The sequence below is a fragment of the Leguminivora glycinivorella genome, chromosome 19 (genome assembly GCF_023078275.1).
Source record: "Leguminivora glycinivorella isolate SPB_JAAS2020 chromosome 19, LegGlyc_1.1, whole genome shotgun sequence".
In the NCBI taxonomy this organism is placed as follows: Eukaryota; Metazoa; Arthropoda; class Insecta; order Lepidoptera; family Tortricidae; genus Leguminivora; species Leguminivora glycinivorella.
This window is the reverse complement of record NC_062989.1, coordinates 3,922,737-3,947,584: the sequence shown is the minus strand read 5'-3', so window position 1 is coordinate 3,947,584 and position 24,848 is coordinate 3,922,737. Positions and strand designations below refer to the sequence as shown.

The following is a 24,848-nucleotide window of genomic DNA, read 5'->3' as shown; positions in this document are numbered from 1 at the left end:
GTTGCATAAGTTAAGTATCCGTTCCCTAAGAAACTATGAATATGGTGGTTAGAACTTTATCCTAGCTTTGAAAAAATGACAATTGTCTAACGTGCACTTTATTTCGTAAATACGTACATATATCGGAATACAATCATATTGATCAAATAAACAACACAAAGACCTCCAACTTCGTAGTACGTTGTTTTATTGTATAATAGATAATTAAAAAGTTATGATTTTTTTTCAAAAAAAAAAAGTTTATTTTGGCTCTCCTGTAAAGTTTGCAAAATGCACGTTAGTCAATTAGCCTTTCCAGCGTCGATATGTATTCTATAAGCACTGGTATGGGGAAACTACATACAACAGAACTCACATAGCCCGTATCTCGACACTATTGTCGGTGGGTAAAAAGTACTTTCTCGCATTATCGCTTACAATTACCGCTTGCCGACCGATTACCCCTATCCCTATCCCTAACCCTATCCCTATCCCTATCCCTAACCCTATCCCTATCCCTATTAGAGTTTGCTCCCGGGAAATACCGGTACCTACCGAAAATACCGGGAATTCCCGGGATTTTCAGCCAAGAAAAGAACCGAGGAATCAACTTGAAGGCTCTTTTAAAATATCCAAAATTATACCCTGTAATTTATGAATTTATTATGCACACTATTGGCGCTTTGTAAATAATTTAGTAATTATTCAAAAATACTTCTTTTCAGTCATAAAACATGTTTTGTGTAGTTACTAAATAGTCATAAGTTTAGCATTTCAATATGTGCAATTATTACTTTTATGTTTAACCTGGTAATTGTTATTCCTGTTATTTGTATGTTGTATTAAATATTGTATGTTTGAGCTGATGGCCAAGTTGCCAATGCTCCCAATAAATTAAAAAAAAATTAGCTTTGACAATTTTGACACAAGGACTTAGCTGAAATGTCAATCGTTGACGCTAGACGCCGATCGAAATTCAGTCTAGCTCTGTCACGTCAATACGGAAAAGTGATAGAGATATAGCTAAGCTACGATAACGATGTTATCATAATCGTTTGTGCATTTGGCTACGGGCCCCGCCAAAAAATGGGATATAATTTTTACTTGTTTCAAAATTCTTTTCACTATGCTCTCACTTTTGTATCAAATTATAATCTTCATATACAAATACATCACATAATGGCCTTCAAAAGTTCCATACCTTACCTTAGACTTTGTCGTTATGTCGATGTCGTTGTAATTGATGTTTGATATGTACGGAAACGCTGAATTTTAGGTTTTAAGTTTTCGTTTCACGTCAATTTATTAAATACTTAGCCTGTTACTTAAGAATATCACAAAATAAACAAAGTCACAGAATGATATACTTTATTTCAGTAATAGGATAATTTTTTTGAAGTTTTTTTCCTTTGGTTCACTTCTAATATAAGTATACCCACGAGATATGGTGTTATGGTGACTATGGATGGGTACACGTATTGTGCATTGAGGAACAAAAATGCCTATGAATTGGTACTGCCTGCTGCTGTAGGTAATCAGTTGATTCGTAACTGCCTCATTCCTTATCAATTTGAACAATCTTCTACGTTGGGTTTGCTGAATACCATACGGCTTGCATGGAAATATTGTTTTCAATAATAACTTCTTTTTCTGAAAGCAAGCAATATAATCATCTCAACTGTAGCTAAACAGTACAAAATGATGAATAAATATAACTCATTACCTTTGTAAAAGTATCAAACACTGGTTTCATCACTGGTTTATCTTTTTATCGAACTACTGATTAACTGCTACATTTAAGCTGTTCTTTAATTTCACGTAATATTATAAATTAATACATATTAGTCATAATATAATTTGACAGTAATGACACATCACAGTGAATTGGTGGTTTACTTTTACGCTAGTGACTGTCATGATTACTCACGTAAAGTATTGAGTTTTCACTAGAGACTGTCAAATAGTTCTGGTTCTATTGACTTCATACAGTTAGAAAGAGAGCGCCTTAGCTGTAAAGTTAGGAACGTATTGAAAACTCGGAGTAAACACGTTAATAACTTATGGTACCGATGAAAATTTTAGTACGTGAGCGTTTCCGCTTGGAGCGCTGTTAAATTTTTCCATACATTTTCCGTAACTCTCACTGAAAACGTAACGTATTTTTTAACTCAAAAAAGTCATGGTAAGGCTACAGTTTTCATGTTCGTTCAACAAGTTTTTTAGTTAAAATAGCACCTACGTGCTTTTTGGTTTAAAGAACAAGATAGATTTTGTTAAGTGTAACTATCGATCGGACCTTCAACATCTCCAGCATCTACTGAAGATGCCTCGTAGGGAGCCAAGACACGTGTTAATATTTAGGAAAGGAAATTAAGGGTTCAGTTTGTATAAAATCCTCCTTTTGGGTATAAAATAACCATACTAACTCTTTAATTGGTTAAGTTCTAAGACGACCATTAAAAGTTAGGCAACTTCAGAAGAGTCAGCTTTCCACGATTAATGCGTTTGCAAATATCAATTTAACCGTATAATTATATATTTTTGTAGCCCCGTGTGGTGACGGGTTAAGCATTTCACCACCCCCTTTCTTCCAGTGGGTGTCGTAGAAGTCGACTGTGGGATATGGGTTAAATTGTGGCGTAGGCGAGAGGCTGGCAACCTGTCACTGTTAATGTCACAATTTAGATTTCATTCAACCCCTTTTTCCCAAGAGTGGCACTGAAACTTAGTATTCATGTGCTCTGTCTACCCCTTTATGGGATACAGGCGTGATTATATGTACGAGTATGTATGTGCAAGAGAATTTTAATCTATTAGTTAGTCCTTGCTCTAAAACGCAATGTGCATACCAGGATATAAGGCAAATCACTTAATTACGCGGAAATTAAGCAATCAACTGCATAGAAACAAACAGAAAATCCATTCCAATACAAAGAGCCCAGTGTGCATAGCCAACGTCACAATTAGTCACGCTTCGTAAGCGTTAGCTCTCCCTATCACTGTTCTGTCGTCTCCCTGTCAATCTGAATCCTAGGCCACTTAGGGTACTTATAGAACCCTTTCAAAGTGAAGCTCAAACTGACTTCTATAGCAACGGTGTCAATACGACAGGGTTCTACACTGAGAGAAAATACAACCAGTTTTCATGTTCGTTCAACAAGTTTTTTGGTTAAAATAGCGCCTACGTGCTCTTTGGTTCAAACAACAAGCTACTTGTCATTTGAATCGGCAATATATTTGAATCAACAAGTCTATTTTATAAAAACAACCTGACACATATTGTTTTAAACATACGTTTGGCTGATTCAAACGGATAAACCGCAATAAGTCGAACTTGTTAAATTCACAATGCAAATTTCTCTCAGTGTAGAGGCCTAGGATTCTAATTGGTTGACTGTACACAGTCGAAGCTCGTGTTGATGAACGCGTACCATGTTTGTATGATTGAGATATGACAAGTCGACTGGTCGCGTTTTTGACAGGCGGTATCTATGAGAACCGAGAGCAGATGGGCAGCACTTTCAGCGGGGAGTGGGAGTAACTGTGGTTTGGATCGCCATGTTTCGTCAACAACTGACACTTTGGCTAGGCTGCCAGCTAATTTGATTGTCTCCTCCGTGTTTTACTAAAACTCTTGCACACGTCATTGCAAAATTACATTTGCTGACATTAAAAACTACCCAAGTCTTTGCGAATTAAGATTTAGAGTTGAAAGTGTCTTGGCAATGGGTTTACCAATTGAAAGTGTGTTAAGAGCTGTCCGCTGAAGTGGCTCCCTCGGAAGTATTTAAGATCGGACTGTCGTTTTGGCTTGTGTCGTTCACGAACTATGAACTGTTAGGAATAAAATCCCATCAATGACCGAAATGAACTGAATCTTTCCGTGGTCTGAGAATCAGTCTTTGCTCATTTAGTTCAGTATAGGATCGGCGAGCGCGAGCGGTTTGGATCGAGAACGAATGTGTGACTGCGCCGACCGAGAGCGAGAGCTACTTAGCAGAGCAACAAAAAAAGTCAACTTTTCATATTAAACTTCGGTTACTTACAACCTTTCGGCCCGGAATGTTACTATCTGTGGACTATTCGTGTAATTTTGACACTATTCGGTCCCATTCGTTCTGATCTTTCCGACCGCAGTGATCGCTGGTCTGGTTGAACTAAATGAGCAAAAGACCTAAAAGAGCGAACTAGTTCATGGGAGCGATTGAACGAGATCGGAGCGCTCTGATCAACGAACGAAACGGCACAAGCCTACTGTCGTTTTGTATTTACTTAGCCGCGTCTTGGGAAATAATGAAAGAGGGCAAAGAAAGCTTCATTGCTGATTTAGGTGAGCGGGATACTTTGGCAAATCGAGTGTAGGGGATCGATTTTTGAATTTCGAACGCATGAATTCGCCGTTCGAAAGTCTGTGGAAAACGACGTACCTAATGCTATTTTTGAAAAAGGACGGCTAGTAATGTTAAAACTAGTGGTAACGACCACTCGTTTTCGATTCGGTTAGTAGAATTTAAATCGCTATTAGTGGAGATATTATTGAACGAATTTCACGAAATCGAATGGCCGAGATTCAAAAATCGGCCCCCTGATTTAGAAAAGTTTCACTTTTGTTTTGAAAAGGTTCCGAGGAAGAATTGTGGAGACCCGTGATCGGTGTAAAAAAAAAATTCGTTCCAGAATAAACACATTTTACAACTAGCTTTATTATTTCAGGAGAAGGATCATCATCCGTTGTTTTTCTTGTTATTATTATTTTTTTACTTTCTACCTTATTCTTATTGACAAGTGATATTGACATTTTTAAGTTTTCCTACTGGTTTTTTTTTACAATTCCTCTCACCAAAACATTTGTTGATTTCTGATACATATCTTGACTATTTATCATGTTTTATGGTTAGGTACCTACTAGGTTTTCTATTTTACATGAGTTATTTATATAATATAATATGATCAGAATTTTACAAAGCGCATCAAAACACTGCACTGAAGCTTGAGTAGTTTCATATGCTCTGCCTACCCCTTTATGGGATACAGGCGTGATCGTATGTATGTATGTATGTATGTATGTATGTATGCATCAAAACAGTCAGGTACAGTCATCATCAATAATATGTTGCACAACGAATGCTTCAAAAATATCCGGCCATAAGATCGTGTCACATATTTTTGCAGCCGTTGAAGAGGAACAATGTTGTTGCCGGTACTGGGGGTTACCATGACGTACGTTCAGTTTAGGTTGAGAGAAAGGGACACAGCTATAGCAGTTACATAGCTCCGTCCCTCTCTCTCAACCTAAACTGAACGGCTTTAGCACGTCATGGTAATCCCCCTGTACTAATCTATTTAAATAGCACCTTCCTTGTAAATTCTCAAAAAGTCCTAAAGTAGCTCCGACGTAGTTCAGAAATGAAACAAAGCTTTTCCAAAGACTTTTAGCCCTTTTTATTGATTTTAAAAGTCAACGACATTTCAAAGAAAGCTTCATCACTCAGCTTTAAAAGAAAATGTAAAAAGCGAAAGGGTACTTAAATTCTTCAGTTCCAGTCGCTTTGCAAGAACGAGTATCTACTTACACAAATTATTCATGTATAACGGGGAGTGCTCCGAGGAATTGTTCCGATTAATCCCTACCGCTTCTTTCCGCCATCGCCCTACGCGACAACATTTCCATCGTCATCATCTAGATGGCTGGCAGTCCTCAACTGTGCGTTTATCCAGAAACTTCCTGCCCCGCACAGCTAAACTGTGGAATGAATTGTCGCCTGCGGTATTTCCGGACCGATACGACCTTCAAATCTTCAAGAAAAGAGCGTACACCCATCTTAAAGGCCGGCAACGCACCTCCAACACCTCTGGTGTTTCGGGTGTCCATGGGCGGCGGTGATCGCTTACCATCAGGCGACCTATCTGCTCGTTTGCCTCCTATCCCATAAAAAAAAACTTATGTCATATGGATATGTGATATGGATATCTTAGTCAAAAAAATCATCATCATCCTTCTTGCGTTATTCCTATAATCGCCATGGCTCATGGCAGCCTGGCGTCTGCTTTGACAACTAATCCCAAGATTCGGCTGTGGAATGAGCTCCCTGCCGAGGTATTCCCGATGACCTATAGTATAAAAAAGCAGTAGTAAAAAAATGGCCGACGGGCCAAATTAGATAATATGCAGACATTAAACGTCGATACGAAACGTCGTTATCCCAAAGTTTCATCTTTGAGAAAATGAGGAAGGTCTCTGAGCTCTTAGTCTATTAGTACTATTATTTTATTCTATGTTGATACACGTCGTTATATAATCGGTTAGCCTTCGCACTGAGTCGATAGCTTGCCCGCTGCGTAGCGAATTCGTCGCAACGGGTGGCAGCACTTGCAAAACATTTCACTGGCTATATTTTCACTCAGAATAATGATCTCGACGTGAAGAATAACAAATATAACAATTTGGTTGTTTGTAAACAGGACAATCGATAGGGAATAACACGTGCATAGAAAATTGAAAAGATCTGAGATATGTTTGAGAGATTTGCTCACTGGAGTGAAATAAAGCTTTTGAAATAAACATTTTGTTATGCTTCACTGATAGCTTTATTTTATACAAACACCCTGTCACATCCTGTTTATGTCATCTGGAATAATTTACTGGGAGAATATAAAGGTCATACTAAGCAACATTTACTATTAGCTTTTGTCCTCGGCTTCGCTCGCGTTAGAAAGAGACAAAAAGTAGCCTGTGTCACTCTCCATCCCTTCAAGTATCTACACTTAAATAACCATAACAATTTGTCGCCCCCTTTTGCCATGAAAGACGGACAAACAAACAGACACACACACTTTCCCATTTATAATATTACTAGCTTTTGCCCGCGGCTCCGCTCGCGTTAGAAAGAGACAAAAAGTAGCCTGTGTCACTCTCCATCCCTTCAAGTATCTACACTTAAATAACCATAACAATTCGTCGCTTCGTTTTGCCGTCAAAGTTGGACAAACAAACAGACACACACACTTTCCCATGTAATATTAGTATGGATATAGTCATCATCATCATTCCCTTGCCCTTTTCCCATTATTTGGGGTCGGCGCAGCAGATCATCTTCCTCCATTTCTCTCTATCAGCCGTCATTTCCATACTATAATAAGTACCTTTCATATTTACCACTCGTTTTATAATTACATACATACATACATACAATCACACCTGTATCCCATAAAGGGGTAGGCAGAACACATGAAAAGCTTCAGTGCCACTCTTGGCAAATAAGGGGTTGAAAGAAAACGAAACTGTGACATTGCAGTGACAGGTTGCCAACCTCTCGCCTACGCCACAATTTAACCCATATCCCACAGTCGCCTTCTACGACACCCACGGGAAGAAAGGGAGTGGTGAAATTCTTAACCCGTCACCACACGTTTCATAATTATGGATTATAAAAGTAATATAAGTATGGATATAGTATGGATAAAAACTTCTATAATGGCTAATCCTGCCGGATTGGACCTCCAATCCCTATAAGTAACTTCTCGTTTTCAATATCTAATCTGTCATTACAAGTTCAACATCGAAAACATCCACAACAACCAAAGCAAACTTGAGCCCAGATTACGTTTGGTTGCTACACAATTTTATATCATATTGCATTGGGAGTAAAGTTCACATTTGAAGTAGCCGAACGGTCTTAGACGGGCGAGTGGGCAATGATGGGTATACTTTCACTTCATTTAATCCTGTGATATTATGGAATATTTCTTTTAGTAATTTTATGTTACGAGCAGAAATCGTTTTTACTAAATTTTCTGCTTAATCGAATATTTCAGAAGATCTTCTTAAATGTATCTTTTTAGAAAAGTATTTTTACTTAAATCACAATACATAAGTATTTACAAGATCGAGTAAAATATTGTATATGACTTGCGTCACAAGAAATCTAAAACAACTATTCAATTTCAATTCATTCACATTTAAAACTCTTAAGTTGATGCTTTTATTCTAAGATCAGTCATACCAATAATCATCAGTCATTACTTAATGTGCACAATAAAGAATATATTATTATTATTTGTATGTCTTACCATAAATATCTCGGGACCATGGGGTCCCGGACTTTTGGGAGGCATGTGTGGGGCCGAAGCCAACAGCACAGAGGCTTTTAGACACTTTAATCTAAAGGCAAGGGATACACCTGGCGGATACCATCCCCGAGCGCACAATATGATACATCCGGAGATGGTCCCCGCCAGGTGTAAAGACTATTTCAGTGCAGCACTTTTGTGCTGCGATGGGAACTAAGGTCATAGACTATTCTTGTGCAAGTTGGATGGACTGGATAATGGTGTATGGGGGGAGACTATCGGACACCTGTCATGACAACTAGTCTTAAGATTGTAAAAGACAGGCGGTGACTCGCCAACTCATTGAGTGGGCCCTGCAAAACGGCCGCACGCACGGTGCGACAACAGAGCAACACTTGAAGAGTGGCTGAAAGGTTGTCGAGAGGTGAGACTGCGGTAGCCAGATCCCGGTGATCCGTTATTATTATTATTACCAAGGCAGTTTGGCAGCGATTTTGACTACTTTTAATAACCTCGCCGGTGAAAAAGTTATTTTAAACGTCAAACTTCAATGTATTCATCAATTCTCATTTACCGAACCCGCGCACAGTGGACGCTATCAAAATCGTTGCTAACTTAGCTTGGTCTGACTCTCAATGACTAGTCTGCGCTAGTGGGCAGTGATCCTGTTAAGCTCATTTATATGTGTGATGGACACAGAGTTAAGTTCCTGAGCTACGGTTGTTTTAAGTTTACTATGTTTATAAGTATCTATATTGGTGTGTTGAAAAAAATCACCGAAACCCGCTTGAGGTGGTACGGACATGTTAAAAGACGCAACAACGAGCACGTCGTCCAAATCGCGCTAAACCCGCCCGAGCAAAACAGAGGCAACGGCCGCAAACCATCGATCTGGGGGCCGATTTTTGAGTCTCACTGTCACTTAAATACCGGTTGAAAACGGTGAATTGCCTATTAAATTCAGTGACAATTTTCTGAATTCGAACGCCGTGAGACTCAAAAATCGGCCCCCTGGTGGTCTAAGATAAAAGGAGACCTCAAGAAAGCCCAATTGCCGGAATCGACAACCCAAGATAGAATCTCTTGGCGCAAATATGTGAGGAGGCCCGACCCCAAATAACGGGAACAGGGATGGAAGGAGAGAAGAGATCTATATTGGTGTATCATCATTTCGTTGGTGTAGCGCTGGTAGCCCAGCGGTAAGAGCGTGCGACTTTCAATCCGGAGGTTGACCTCCGAAACTCGAGTTTTCAGAACTTATGTGCAAAATGTCATTTAATATTTCTGCCGTGTCACGCCTATCTCATGTAACTCGAAAAACATAGTTTTGAGTAAAATCAGTTTAAAGTTTTTTTTGGTAATTCGATCTGCATTCAATACTGGTGTGGAAATATAAAGAAAAAACTACACAGTTACATTGTAGTAAGTGTAATGCTGATGTAGATGCACAAAAAAAACATATTTTTTGGATATATTTAAAATTATAGGCTATATAGTAGTTAGGCACAACAGGCTCCCCATACAAAGTCTGTTTTGCGACGTCTTGTAACTCAAGTTACAGTAGTTGGGCACGACACGTTAACTAAAATATTTTTCTCAGTTGGCTTAGATACAAGTTTATTGTTGTAGTAGTGTTGTAATTCAATCAATTAATAATTATACATCGTGTTTTTTTTCGTTTCCCGTTAAATTCAACACATAGTTAGGCCCATCAACAGAAAACACGCAGTATATAACAAATAAATTCTTTTTCGTTTTCATACATAATAAATTAATTAATTCGTGTTAATTGTCTGACGGCACATGTCAAAACAAATAACATTAGAAAGTGGTAAATGTTGAACCACTCGTGTTCAGTAATTTAATTATTTTTTGTGAATAAGAGTTAACACAGCAGTTTCTTAAAAAAATGTATTTGACCTAATAAACAAACCTATCCTTAAAGTTGTCGGAATTCAATAAAAGCACGTTGTATATAGTATATGAATGTTTGATCAGATAACTATATAGGTATGTAATCTAGATCACATCTCGATCTAGCCTTAATATGATGTTAAATTTATATTTATTACGTTCTTATAAATTACGGCATAAACTTAACAAAGGATTGTACTACTGACCTAAATTGTAGATAAACAATGCACCTTTTTTGTTAGCAGGTTGACCCAAATCTTTTGTTATCTATCCGTACTATTGTTTAGCGAAATATGGGTCAGTGACCTCCTTATTACTACTGGCCTAGTAACCCACATTCAACAATACAATGAATGAATGAATTAAATTTATATTTATTACGTTCTTATAAATTACGGCATAAACTTAACAAAGGATTGTACTACTGACCTAAATTGTAGATAAACAATGCACCTTTTTTGTTAGCAGGTTGACCCAAATCTTTTGTTATCTATCCGTACTATTGTTTAGCGAAATATGGGTCAGTGACCTCCTTATTACTACTGGCCTAGTAACCCACATTCAACAATACAATGAGATGGATAGATAATAAAGAAAGGAGCAATGACTCGTAAGCTGTTGCGTTATCTGTTAAACAAAAGCCTTTGTTTCTATTATTCACGTGGCTAAGTCCCTTTTAAACGGCACGCGCTAAAGTCTCAGTGTAGTTAAAAAACAACTTCCGTATAGCAATAAGGTTCAAATTTATGGAGCAGTTCGCAGTATGCAGGTAACTTTTTTCGAAGATGATGACAAAACGTGTTATCTCCGAAATGACTTTTTATGGATTTGAACCTTATTACTATCATGATAGTTGCTTTTTAACCCCCGACGCAAAAACGAATGTATGTATGTCTGTCTGTCTGTCTGTTTGTTTGTCTGTGTGTGTGTGTCTGTCTGTGGCATCGTAGCGCTCGAACGGATGAACCGATTTTGATTTAGTTTTTTTTGTCTGAAAGCTGAGTTAGTCGGGAGTGTTCTTAGCCATGTTTCATGAAAATCGGTCCACTAAGTCGCGGTCGGGGGTTTTTCAAAATTTTAATTTTGTGGTTAGGTTATTAACTACACTGAGACTAAAACCGCGTGCCGTTTACGGTAGCTAGCTTCGTATCATATCGATAATATATTTGTCAATATTTAATTTTTTCAATCACTTTATTTTGCCACAAAAACTTCTATGTCTGCCTATAATATAAGGCAAAGTCTTCTATGACTGCCTATAATATAAGACTAAGTCTGTCGTGCCTAAGTACTGTAACTGAGTTCCAAATTGCTCGATACGTAAAAGGCGTGTCGTGGCTATCTACTGTAACTGTTAGTTACGGGAGATAGCCACAGCTCACTAGGGCAAAAACGGAGTTACACGAGTTTAGTGACAAGCTCGTATGAGGAATCGGTAAGAGATTTATGATTTTTTTTTCACTTGGTAGGTAAAGACTTTCATAAAAACACGAATTAAACTGGTTACGCGTATATCATGTAACTCAAGTTACATGACATAGGTATGACACGGCAGATTTGCCAGTCGCTTTTCCGTAAAGGAAAACATCGTGAGGAAACCGGACTAATTCCAATAAGGCCTAGTTACCCTTTGGGTTGGAAGGTCAGATGGCAGTACCTTTCGTAAAACTAGTGCCTACGCCAAATCTTGGGATTAGTTGTCACAGCGGACCCCAGGCTCCCATGAGCCGCGGCAAATGCCGGGATAACGCAAGGAGGATGATTGGTGTATCGTCGTTTGTCCATAGTACTACACCTAAAAGCCTATATGTTCTTAGTTTGATGGTATTTTTTAATTACTATTTTGCCATGATTGAACTGATTTTTATACGAACTTGAAGTTGACATAATTCAAGCATCCAAAACATACAGGGTGCCCGGTAATTAATGGACAACCTTTTAACCACTAAGAGGGCACCTTATACTGGTCCAGAAAATCGACTTTAAGGTTTAGTAAAAGTCGCCTGGTTTTCGAGATTTTCACACTTTTTTAAAATTTTAGGTAGTATTAAAATTTAAAAAATTGTGAAAATCTCGAAAACCAGACGACTTTTACTAAACCTTAATGTCGATTTTCTGGAGCAGTATAAGGTGTCCTCTTGGCGGTTAAAAGGCCTGTCGCCTGGTTTTCGAGACTTTCACACTTTTTAAAATTTTAATACTACCTACAATTTTAAAAAGTGTGAAAATCTCGAAAACCAGGCAACTTTTACTAAACCTTAATGTCGATTTTCTGGACCAGTATAAGGTGCCCTCTTGGTGGTTAAAAGGTTGTCCATTAATATCCACTGAAATTTTAAAAAGTGTAAAAATCTCGAAAACCAGGCGACTTTTACTAAACCTTAAAGTCGATTTTCTGGACCAGTATAAGGTGGCCTCTTGGTGGATAAAAGGTTGTCCATTAATTACCGGGCACCCTGTATAAAAATCTTCAAAGCCGGCTTGAAATAAATGAGGATCAAAATCATAACAAGTTTTTACTCAATCGCGCTCCTAGTATATTTACATAGGTAAGGACTGTATCGTTAAGTATAAGGACAAAACAAACCTCGTCTAAATGTTGACATGTGCATAATTTTGTATTATTATATTCCGAGAGTATGATCTGAAGGTATTGGTAAGCACTATTTAATATAAGAAGGTCTGATATTTTTTTTATTTTAGGGACTTTATGGTACTTTCATTAAGGTCTAGCAAATAAATTTCGGACAACCCCTATCTGGCTTAATTTGAGAACATTTCAATGACTCTTTGTACGATTTCAACAAACAAAGGTTAATATGCTGCTAAAATATATTCTTTAAGAGTCCTCTTCGTGGTTTTTCAATTGGGTACTTGCAGAATGAATGCGGTGAATTTATATAATTAAAAAAAACGCATTTTTGAGCAACGTTCCGGATTGCCGTAAATTTTTGATGAGAGCAGGATAAGAGAAACAGATAAAAAAATTAGCCATAGGCCAAAGTCTAATTGATATTCGTGGTGTTTGAACAGTGCCTAAACCAGATCGATATAAACAGTGTATGATAGTCAAATTCGACATCAACACATCTCTAAATGACCGCCATACACAGATCCTGAACTTTATATTTTTAAAATAACAGTGGCTAGACTATGTCCAGATATTCTGCTTTGTGGATCATGTGTCGTTGAGGTTCGCACCGTACAATTTTTTTTCACAATCGTATCGTCTTTTACGCACTTTGTGAATTTTCTAGTAGCATTTGTCCGGAATCGTAATTGGTACTCGGGAGGATTAAGTCAATACTGTCTAAACCATATGCTTTACGTCGAGTTTCTAGGACAAAATGTGTACCTTATTATGTGCCTTATTAAGCCCATGTCTTGTTATAAGAAAAAAAAAAATAGCAAATAAATACGGCTACTCAAAGTTGTCTTCATACTTAAGAGCGTTATAACATTTCGGCGTCGGGCGAAATTAGGTATTTTACCCGCCGCGCGAGCCCAATATGCCGACCCTTTCTAGCACGTCTTATCACTCGCTCGCACTACAATAATGGACAAAACAATCTTGATCCTTCCTATGGAATTTTGATAACAACCACAATCTACTATCTCGATATAAACTTTTGATTTCTAATAAACATTATTTTGTACGAAAAGACTAGAATATAGCGCAAAATAATATTAATTACGTTAAAATTTATTAAAAAATTTAAAGTAATAATTATAAACTGTGATCATATTTAAGTAGATCCCATCCCAAATGTTTGCTTTTGTTATATAATAAGTATTAGAGTAAAGTATATATTAATATGATGACAAAATAAGTCAAATATAATTCTAATTACTTCAAGGTATTACTCAAGGTCTGATGATGGAGAGAGATTGTGGTCACCAAAAATCAACTCGCATATTTGAATAACATAAAAAAACGAAGTGGTTCAATTACATGGGTTTATTGGTACCGGTGACCACCATCTGGCTCCAACATCAGACCCTCAGTACCACCTCTTGTCAAAGGTCTTATTAAAAAGAAGTAAGAACCCAATGAGCCTGACTACTAAATGGTTTAGTTACATGGATCACTGGTACTGGTGACCACCATCTGGTCCCATCATCAGACCCTGAGTACCACCTCTTGTTAAAGGTCTTATTGAGATGAACCCAATAAGGCTAAACACAAAGTGGTTTAGTCATATGGTTCATTGGTACTGGTGACAACCATCTGTCTCCATCATCAGACCCTGAGTACCACCTCTTGTCAAAGGTCTTGTTGAGAAGAACCCAACGAGCCTAAACACGAAGTCGTTTACTTACATGGTTCACTGGTACTGGTGACCACCTTCTGGCTCCATCATCAGATCCCGAGTACCACCTCTTGTCAAAGGTCTTATTGAGACGATCCCATTGAGCCTAAATACGAAGTGGTTTAGTCATATGGTTCATTGGTACTGGTGACCACCATCTGGCTCCATCATCAGACCCTGAGTACCACCTCTTGTCAAAGGTCTTGTTGAGACGAACCCAACGAGCCTAAACACGAAGTCGTTTACTTACATGGTTCACTGGTACTGGTGACCACCTTCTGGCTCCATCATCAGATCCCGAGTACCACCTCTTGTCAAAGGTCTTATTGAGACGATCCCATTGAGCCTAAATATGAAGTGGTTTAGTCATATGGTTCATTGGTACTGGTGACCACCATCTGGCTCCATCATCAGACCCTGAGTACCACCTCTTGTCAAAGGTCTTGTTGAGACGAACCCAACGAGCCTAAACACGAAGTCGTTTACTTACATGGTTCACTGGTACTGGTGACCACCTTCTGGCTCCATCATCAGATCCCGAGTACCACCTCTTGTCAAAGGTCTTATTGAGACGATCCCATTGAGCCTAAATACGAAGTGGTTTAGTCATATGGTTCATTGGTACTGGTGACCACCATCTGGCTCCATCATCAGACCCTGAGTACCACCTCTTGTCAAAGGTCTTGTTGAGACGAACCCAACGAGCCTAAACACGAAGTCGTTTACTTACATGGTTCACTGGTACTGGTGACCACCTTCTGGCTCCATCATCAGATCCCGAGTACCATCTTGATGTGTCTTATCATCTTGACCGTATTGTAATTTTCGCATATTTATCATCATAACGTTGTAATACTTTAACATTCAAACATAACAAAATATTACAAAAGCAAATATTTACGGATCTAGGATCAAATTCGTTGGTCGCTGTTTACACACACACAATGCGAGGATAGCCCGTGTATAAACAAGGCGTCCGACCCACACAACGATAAATATTCTCGACGTTTGCGATGAAAACTCGGAGAGCGAAGCGACATACGTCTCACCTCCTCGAGCTCCGGCGCGGCACTGAAATCGCAGGCGTCCGTCGCCGGTAAAATAGCGACAGGAAGGCTAGTTTTCAAAAAATTGGCAAAAAATCATGATAAAATATTATAACGACAAATGGATAACAGCAATTTAAGCACATTGTGCAGATTATTTATATACTAAAATAACTTCGATAACATGTCGATTTTCGGAGAAATAATCACTTGTTTCGATGTATTTTCAAGGCAAAATTGAGTTCGTTTTACTTTCAATTTCTCAATTTCAAAGGATTAAATGATAAATATTGTTTAATGGGCCTAAAGTACAAGATATTAGGAATTTAAATTTACCGCATTTATAAGAGTGAGCTTATCAAATTGTACATAATAAGAGCTCCGAAATCTGTGCTTCGCGCGGTTTTTCCTAAACGAGCATCAGAAAAAAAATCATTACTAATTGAAAAAGCTTTTTCTTCCATATGTTTTTTAATGAACCGACAGTTAATTAGATTTTCTAACTGAAACAAGTACTTTTACTGTCTTTTAGTATGAGTAAAGTATACAATTTTGCCGATAAATATTGTACATTTTACAATATATCGCCTTTTTTGTCATAGCGCTCTTAACGATACAGTCTTTAGGTATTAGGGTTTTCGTCGGGGTAAATATTTGCTACGTTTTGTTATTCGATATGCCCGGTTTGTAGCCCGTACCGTACCCCATTAAGTTAATAAAGCCTCTGATGGGAAATTGAGGTCTACGGGTTCATTTTTCGATAACTATTAATAGGTATACAATGAATGAAGTTCGTTAATAAAACGATTCAATTAAAATATTAAAAAAGAAGAACATATGTATATACATAGTAATTTTCAAAGTTGTAATCGGGAAGTTAAATGAATTGTTATCGCGAAGTCAGACGTACCTAAAAATTAACTTTTCATAGTGAAAAAAATATTTTCACCAACTTATTTATTTTAATATCTAGCCATAATTATTTTGCAGATGACACTACGGTCGTAATCAGCGCGGAAACATACGAACAGCTTGGTGAGTACATCAACAAGGCATGTAGTCAGTTGGGACAGTGGTTTGCTGCAAATGGGTTACTCCTTAACGTCAACAAATCCAACGTAATGCTATTCTCAGGGCGAACAACTACTGTATCCCCATCTGTAGTAAACTGCCCCATGCCAATGTGCAGTGAAGCGAAGTTCCTAGGCTTTGTGTTGGATTCGAATCTAAACTGGAAGTGCCATGTTGACCAGCTATGCAAAAGATTGAGTAGTGCAGTCTTTGCGTTGAGGAAGTTGAAACCCCTTATTTCGCATGTTTCATTAAAATCGGTTTACTATGCTCACTTCCACTCGCTAATGACGTACGGAATACTCATTTGGGGAAACTCAACGGATGCCAATCGAGTATTCATTATGCAAAAACAGGCCATACGAACACTGGCGGGTGTGAAGCCTAGACACTCGTGCAGGGGCCTGTTTGTGACGCACAAAATAATGACTCATTATTCAATATATTTATATGAAGTTATAATGTATGTTAGGAATAACTTATCCTCGTTTAAACGCGTTGAGGTATCCGGTATAAACATTAGAACTACAGGTCGACTAATAACAGTTCCACATCGCATGGCACTTGCAACAAAGAATCCGCGTGTCATCGGCCCGACTTATTATGAGCGATTACCGGCAGAAATAAGGTTAGATACATCGGATGAAACATTCAAACGTCGATTAAGAAACTTTTTACTGGATAACCCACTGTATTCAATAAGTGATTTTTTTGACATAACTGTATAATTTATTATTCTCACTATCCTATTGTTATTCTGATATTGTTGTGTTTATTTTTATTCATATTACTTGACGATCCTTTTTTGGTAATCATTTCATATTCTGCAAATTTAACTTATTTTAATTATATTGATACCATTTTCTTTTACTTTTTTGACGATCACAATATAGATTCTTATAAATTGACATAAATGTAATTTGTACTGTAATCATGTTGTGAAATAAATATATCTAATCTAATCTAATCTTTTATACTTACGAATAAAGTAAAAGAGCAAAGTAAATGAACAAAGTAAAAGAGCAAAAGAGTACTCAGACTCACTATTTAAAACCGTCACCAAAAACTGTAAACCTAAGTAATAACTAATAACCACAAAAGTAAAATTTTGAAAAAAAAAACCCGATTGCGTCATAATATTTAGACCGATTTTAATGAAACATGGCTAAGAAGTCTTCCGACTAACTCAGCTTTCAGACAAAAAAACTAAATCTAAATCGGTTCATCCGTTCGGGAGCTACGATACCACAGACAGACACACACACACACAGACAGACAAAATAGACAGACAGACAGGCAGAAAGGTAGACGGACAGATAGTCAGACACGTCAAACTTATAAGACCCCGTCATTTTTGCGTCGGGGGTTAAAAACTATTTGCATTTCTTTCGTGCAAATCGGAATTTTTGAATGACGGTTTTTTCGGGAAAATTAAAAAAAAAAGTGTCAATAAAAGAAACAAAAACTCACCTGCAACTCAGGAAAGCTCTGCCTCACAATCAGCGTCCACAGATTATACAGCACGCACGCAGTGATGACCCACAGCCAATAGAAGTAGAAGTTCTCATCAGGGTTGACGACGGTCCTCGGCGCTCGGACCTTCCGCCGCCGCTGTCGGTTCGTTGACCTGTGGTCACCGGTCGCCCCTTCCGACCCTGTGTCTTCTACCTGAGGGTAATTGAGATTTATATTGGCGATTTGGGAGAACATTGGATGGGTAAGTCGATCGTGATGTTAGGATATTAGTGGGTTAAGTTTTTGCTTTCATTCAATAGAGAGCATCTATTTACTAAAAATTTAGTTAGTGAAAATGTTTATAAGTATAATTAATGTATAGGCATGAGAACAAGTTAGTGCAGATAAACATCTTAGAAATATTGCCATAAGTCAAGTAATTAAAATTTGCATATTATAAAACAATATTAAAAGAGCAGGAATTACGAAGGACAGACGGACAATCACAAACATATACAAATACAGTGGGAATTTTAACTAAACGCAATGGCGTTTTATTGGAAACAATAAATGAAAGATTTAAAATGATATAAACAGACGTCATAGGATAGATTCCTATCCTAACATTAACTTTGTATTTAACGACAGTACCAACATAATAGATATATGTATACGTATCGTATGTATTTATAAATTTCGGGTCTCTTAAAGCGGAGTTCATGCACCTTATTAAACCTACTTTAATGCTCATACATATTAAGAATTGTAAACTTTGTAAAAACTGCATTATCGACTACAAAAAAAACTACTACTTTAAAACTATCTGAAATATTGCACGATTATAGTTAATAATATTTACACTTTATGCATTGCACGCGACGGTCGTTGCAATAGCTTGCCCATTAATTTATTTTAATAAATTGCAAACTACTGACATTTCAATTTAAAAATAAGATTAATTTTATAGCTTTTAACAAAGTAGTTGTTATGAATAACCAAGAAAGTTAAGTAGATTCGGAAAAGGCAATGTCATTAGCAACTGATTTCGAATGATAAAATTAGATTTAGAAAATTGGTTCTAGAGTGCTGAACCTTGTAGTGTGGTGTTCATATCTTACAATTACTTTATCAAGTCGATGTCGTATTTACTCCTCTATTTTTTTATTACATGTATAATTAAAAAGAAGTACTATGGCTCTAAAGGCAGAATGCTAACTTGATACTTATTGGATCACCCATAAAATAGCTTCTACCTGCCCGATCTGTGCAAACGTTCATTCCCTCCCTTGATACAGTTCTGGTTGAAAATTCTTTGAATTTCTGCATTAGTACCTGCACACATGGGATGGGGATCATCAATCATGCTAATAAACCGGGGAAAAATATCAAAATCTCACAGTTTCCTGTGTTTCCGGTATGTGGCGAGTGGAGAATTTCTTCAGAAACGAGTCTTCTCTCTTCAGCGGGGGCTTTTTCATTTGCATCGCCGAGCTCAGCTGCACCGTCGTCCGTAACTTCATCCATCGCTGGTTCGACTTTGTTCTGCACATACACACATACAAATTGTAATAATGAATGTAAATTTAGAATATTATCAAGCAAAGTCATCATGCTGATGGACAATTTGGCTCAAGAAATTTTTAAAAGTTTGATATTTACAAAAGTCTCGCCAATGTAAGATTAAGTTTTATTGGAAATTGGAAATTTAAATAAACACACACAATGCAAATGAATCGTAATCTCAAAGATCTATACACACTTTATATCTTTATTTATTTGTGCTCTGCTTTACTTTATTTATACTCAAATGTAATTTATATACGTGCAAACAATCATCTACCTGTAGTTACATGCGACTATGCAGTATTCACACTAGATAAACAAAATTGCATAAATATAAAAAGTATATTTGTAGAGTAAGATATTAGTGAGTCTGTATCTATAAGTCCACGTAAGTATCTAAAACTAGAACTAAACTGCATCTAAAGTCAGGAGCTTAATACTAGAGTTTTAATAAATCTATTCAAATATTAAAACGTTCAAACAGATGCAATTAAACAAGTATTAAACACTGAATACAAATTGATCTCCCAAGTGACAGTAGGAAAGTAGAATCGCTTTAAGGTGAGCTAGTAAGACACAATATCCACAAGAAACACACATATCCAGTGAGATCATTCCCGAAGGCCTAGACACAGACGAAGGTAGCACATTAGTGGGAAATCAAAACAAACAAACGACAACGAGGCGGCTTTACCGAGCCCTCAAATCGAACCTTTTTATTTTCCTGAGAGCCTGGTAGTATGCCATGACAGCTTGGACGTGCCTCCACTTATGCCCGCGTTTGTCAGGGTCAGATTCCTCTCTCTCGTGCCCTGTGTCCTGCATCTGCATGGACTTGTGAGAGCTTGACGAGCTCGATGCAATGATCGGTCGCCTATAATAGATGTAGCGTGTTACACGATAGCAGTGTAAAGTGTGTGGTCTGTTCGTGAAACCCCACCGTGAGTTTCGAAAGCGACTTAGCCAAAAAAACTTAGAGAAATTATATTTAAATTTGTAAATAAAAAAGGGTGCCACATGGTTTTTGTAACCAACCATGTTTTAAGTCAAATTAAAGGAAATTATAGGTAATGCTTGTCGCTTTGAAGCTGTCTCAAAACTCACGGTCCTCAATACACTGTGGCAAAGAGACTCCACAAAAGAATAACATGCATAGGTACATAATAAAATAAATCAGCCTCTCTATCTTTCGAACAGTACATTATCAAATTACGTGTATGATTTAGCATTACGGTGACGGCTATTCGTCCAGCTGTGCAATCGTGAACTAATCAATACTATGCATTTGCACATATAGTCCTGTGATATGCGGTACCGGACCAATAGGTGGGTATCGGTTTGTTTAATGCGGTATCGATTGGTGTGGCTTCCAAGTCACTTGTGCATATTTTAGTATTGTCTATTTTCGTGGAAATGTACTATAAATACAGGTCAATGATAAAATCGTGTAGACTTATTTTTAGTGTCAGGCAAAAACTCTCCTCACCTTATCTTATGATATAAAAATGAGGTTTGTTACGATTTTTATTTCATCATCTGCAATTAAGTTGACAATAAGCCGGTTGGTTTATTCAGTAACATGAAATAATTTACGAGGTGATTATAAGATATTCTGCAACATTTACTATAGGGCCAGTCCCAGAATCGCGAGTTTTTTACTACCTATTGACATTGTAGCTGTGTGACCTTCACATTTTTATATAGGAGAAAAAGTTGCTCAGGAACACCTATAATATTATTTTCCGTTGCAGTAAATTATTGCAGTTGACAAAATAAACAATCAACAGATGTAGTGCAAAATGTTTTTCCTTCGTATTTTACGGAAACGTTCGTGTTTGTCGTGCTAGTTCAGTCAATGTCAGTACTTTTTGTACTGAGACTGACTGAAATAGCATGACTCGTTTCCGAGAAAACACGAAGGAAAGTAATTTCGCACTACTTTATATTTTTGGCCATGAACTATTGCAGCATATTTATATATTTTTTTGAAGCAAACTGACAGTTCCACAGATTATGAGGATATTTAGTGAGTGGAAAGCCGCACCAACCGCTATTGGGCATGTTGGCAAGTCGTGCTATCTAGATATCTTGGCTGCCGTGCTCGTGGCTAGGGGCGCTAAGCTCTCGAAGCGAAGAGTTCTGCCCACTTACATATCGTCTGGCCGCGCGTTTGTCGTGAATGGCGATAACTTGCTCAACAATCTAGAGGAAAATTATCATTTATTGTCTTTTATTGAAAAATGTAGATATTACCTAGAAATATTGGTTTTTATCGGGATCAGCTAAACATTAATGAAGATTTTTGCTTTCTTAAACAATTCATATTAACCCTTAGAGTCGCAACATTTTTTTTAATGTAAAGCAGTTTTTAAATGTTTTTTTAGATTTATTATAGTGACAAAGTAAGTGTAAAAAATACAAAAAAAAATCTATAACTTGTAAATACCTAAATAATCTACGTATAGAATAATACACGCTGTCAACAACTCAACAAAAAACGATCCTGGGTATACGAGCCCCAATGCAAATGATATCGTCTAGTCACACTTCAACGTGCGATATTTATTTCCGAAACTGGTATTTAAACCCAGATTGACTTTGATGATAAATGGAATACACGACACACTAAGCCATTAAAACTAGTTTAATCTTGCGCCGTACAAAATGCCCTAATGTTATATGTTTTAATATAATCATATCATAAAAATAACATATCTAAAGCAAAAAAATACGCCTAGTTCATATTTGAGGCATAATAGGTCGTCTATTTTAAATAAAAATAGTTTAGTAAGATTAATATTATACAATAATATTTTAAATTGAATTAATAATATTATAAGTCGTCTGATATGATATACGGCTACATAAAAAGGTAAATTCTGTAAAAAATATAATTATTCTACAACATTTTTATACCAAAATAGCAAGAGGTAAGTCGGTGCCTGAATCAGTGAGGAAAATTATAATTTCCAGTAACAATAGCGGCAAATCTACGTTCCAAAATATCCAAAGACCTTTTTTTGCCAAGATCTACGGCGCATACAATCATCCAGCATCAACTAAAACACGGAACCGTCTCCTGTTTAAATAAATCTGGCCGTCGAAGAATAACTGCCAAAGAGAAAACAGGATTTTGAGGAGCATCATCAGGAAAAATCGTCATGCAAGAGCAGGAGAACTTACCTAACTATGGCATGACGCGATCAAAATAAACATTTCAGTCGATACCTGAAGACAGTAATGAAAATAATGGGCTTCGGTTTTCACACCGCTAAACAGAAACCATTACTTACTCAAAAGCAGAAAACTAACAGGTTGAAATTTGCACAAAAGTACAGAAACTGGACTGCCGATCAGTGGCGAAAAATAATATGGAGCGACAAATCCAAATTTGAGGTCATAGTTGGCGATGAACGAAGTAAAGTCATTCAAGATAAAGGAGATGCATTTCACAAAGACTGTCTTGAACGCAAGGTGTAGTTTCCAGCATCTTTAAATGATTTGGGGCTGTATGTCGGCACAGGGTGTGGGATGTCTGCAATTTATAGATGGAACCGTCAATGCAGAGAAATACAAAAGCATCTTGGAATAGAGTTCACTACCGTCTATAAGAAAGTTCAAGTATATAAATGGATTTACTTTTCAACGAGATGGTGCCTTATGTCATACTGGCAAGACAACGATGGAGTGGCTGAAACAAAAACAAATTTCTACCATATCATGGCCATCCAGCAGTCCAGACTTGTCTCCCATAAAAACTTTGTAGTGGTAAATGAAGAAAAAGTTGCGAAAAGATCCTTCTAAATCCAAAGCTGATTTTAAGGAGAAACTTGTGGGTGTCTGGAATGGAATAACCCCTGAGGAGTATAGACAGTTGGTAGATACAATGCCGCTCAGAATTAAGGCCGTTTTAGATGCAAAAGGTGACGCCACCAAGTGGTAGTTGTTCTTTTCTGCATCGGCTACGCTGAAGACGAACATTTTTGCGAGTGTTACATTTGGTGAAATTATGTTTTTTTGTTTACTAGTGAGGAAAATTGTTAATTTATGTTTTGAATAAATAAAATATGCATTATAAGCTCTCTTGTTTTTATGTTACATGTTCTACTAATCATCTAATTCATCCTGAATTTTGAGGTCGAAGTTAGGACATAATATTTTTTTCATACTAGACGATATCATTTGCATTGGGGCTCGTATGTATACTATTCTAAGCAATACTATACTTCCTATGCAATGCGATGGTAAGTAACAAAGCAGTTTCTTGTCTTCACGTAGCACAAATGCACATCACATTTCGTGCATTTTGTACTTGCCTGACCGTTCATAACGGATTTTTTTCAGGCGGTCATTTTGTTTCTTTATATTAGCCAGTTTATAGTGACGTCGTCTCAGAAGCCATGCGTTATTGATACACGTAACTATATCAATAATTTGAAAAAAAAATATTTAAGTACAACCAACGCATGGAAATTAATTTCGGTACTATACAATGCTATCAGCATAGCTGCGAGATCCACCCCTCCCGTGGCGATTGTAATGAATGACGAACAGTTTGTCCTTTAGTACCTACCGTTTCGTGACTAAAAATTGGTAACCGGGAAACGGGAAAAGAATCCCAAATCGTAACTGGCTTCAAATTAGGACTTTCCCGTTACCTATTTGTAACCACGTTTGGTAACCAGCTTCGAAACGGGAAAAAGCATCCCGTGTTGAAACTGGTTACAAAATGAGACTAAATCATTACCGATTCGTATAGCCATGGTTGGTAACCAGCTTCCAAACGGAAAAAAATGGTTACAAAATGGGACTTTTTTACCGTCATGAATACCTACATGATTTATTCAAATAATGCTGACATTGAGTAATTTTTTAGGGTTTCGTAGTCAACTAGGTTGACTATAGGAACCCTTATAGTTTCGCTCTGTTCGTCTGTCCGTATCTACACCGTCTTAGCTTTTATTTGGTAGAAAGTCCGATCAGTACCTAACTCGGGCCCAATACGTAACCAGCTACAAACAGGGAATTCTATATTCCCGTAGCCAGTTAGAAAAATTAGTAACCAAACGGTACCACGCTGGCCCAGTTCGTAACCGGCTACAAACCGGGAATCTTGATTTCCATTTTGTAGCCTACGAGAATAGGCAAATTCCCATGAACTGATGGGCTCTTTGTATTGAGACCATTAAAATGCAGTTTTGCCTGGGTTTGCAATTAAACATAGGTATTAATAAGTCTAATAACACTCTAAACAGTTTTAAAGTTATTTAGAGTCGTAGTCGCAACGTATAGTATGCCATACGGAACAAATCAGACTTCATTCACAGGAGTGTTGGCAACGTATAGTATACTAAACCGTGTTGGAAATATGACAATAAAACGTAACTACAATGTATCCGACACAAAAATATTGCATTGAAAGATAGGTTATTATCATTCC

General features: G+C 37.3%; 1 protein-coding gene across 1 annotated transcript in view; it reads right to left on the bottom strand.

Annotated features, from left to right (window-relative positions):
* The window catches only part of LOC125236550, a 106,633-nt gene that overhangs the window by 66,353 nt on the left and 15,432 nt on the right, over positions 1 to 24,848 (bottom strand). Inside the window, exons 2-3 of the mRNA XM_048143391.1 lie at positions 19,243 to 19,387; positions 17,861 to 18,058 (exon numbers count right to left, since the gene is read on the bottom strand). Of these exons, the coding sequence (XP_047999348.1) occupies positions 17,861 to 18,058; positions 19,243 to 19,365 (321 nt within the window). The 5' untranslated portion in view covers positions 19,366 to 19,387. The remainder of the gene's footprint in view (positions 1 to 17,860; positions 18,059 to 19,242; positions 19,388 to 24,848) is intronic.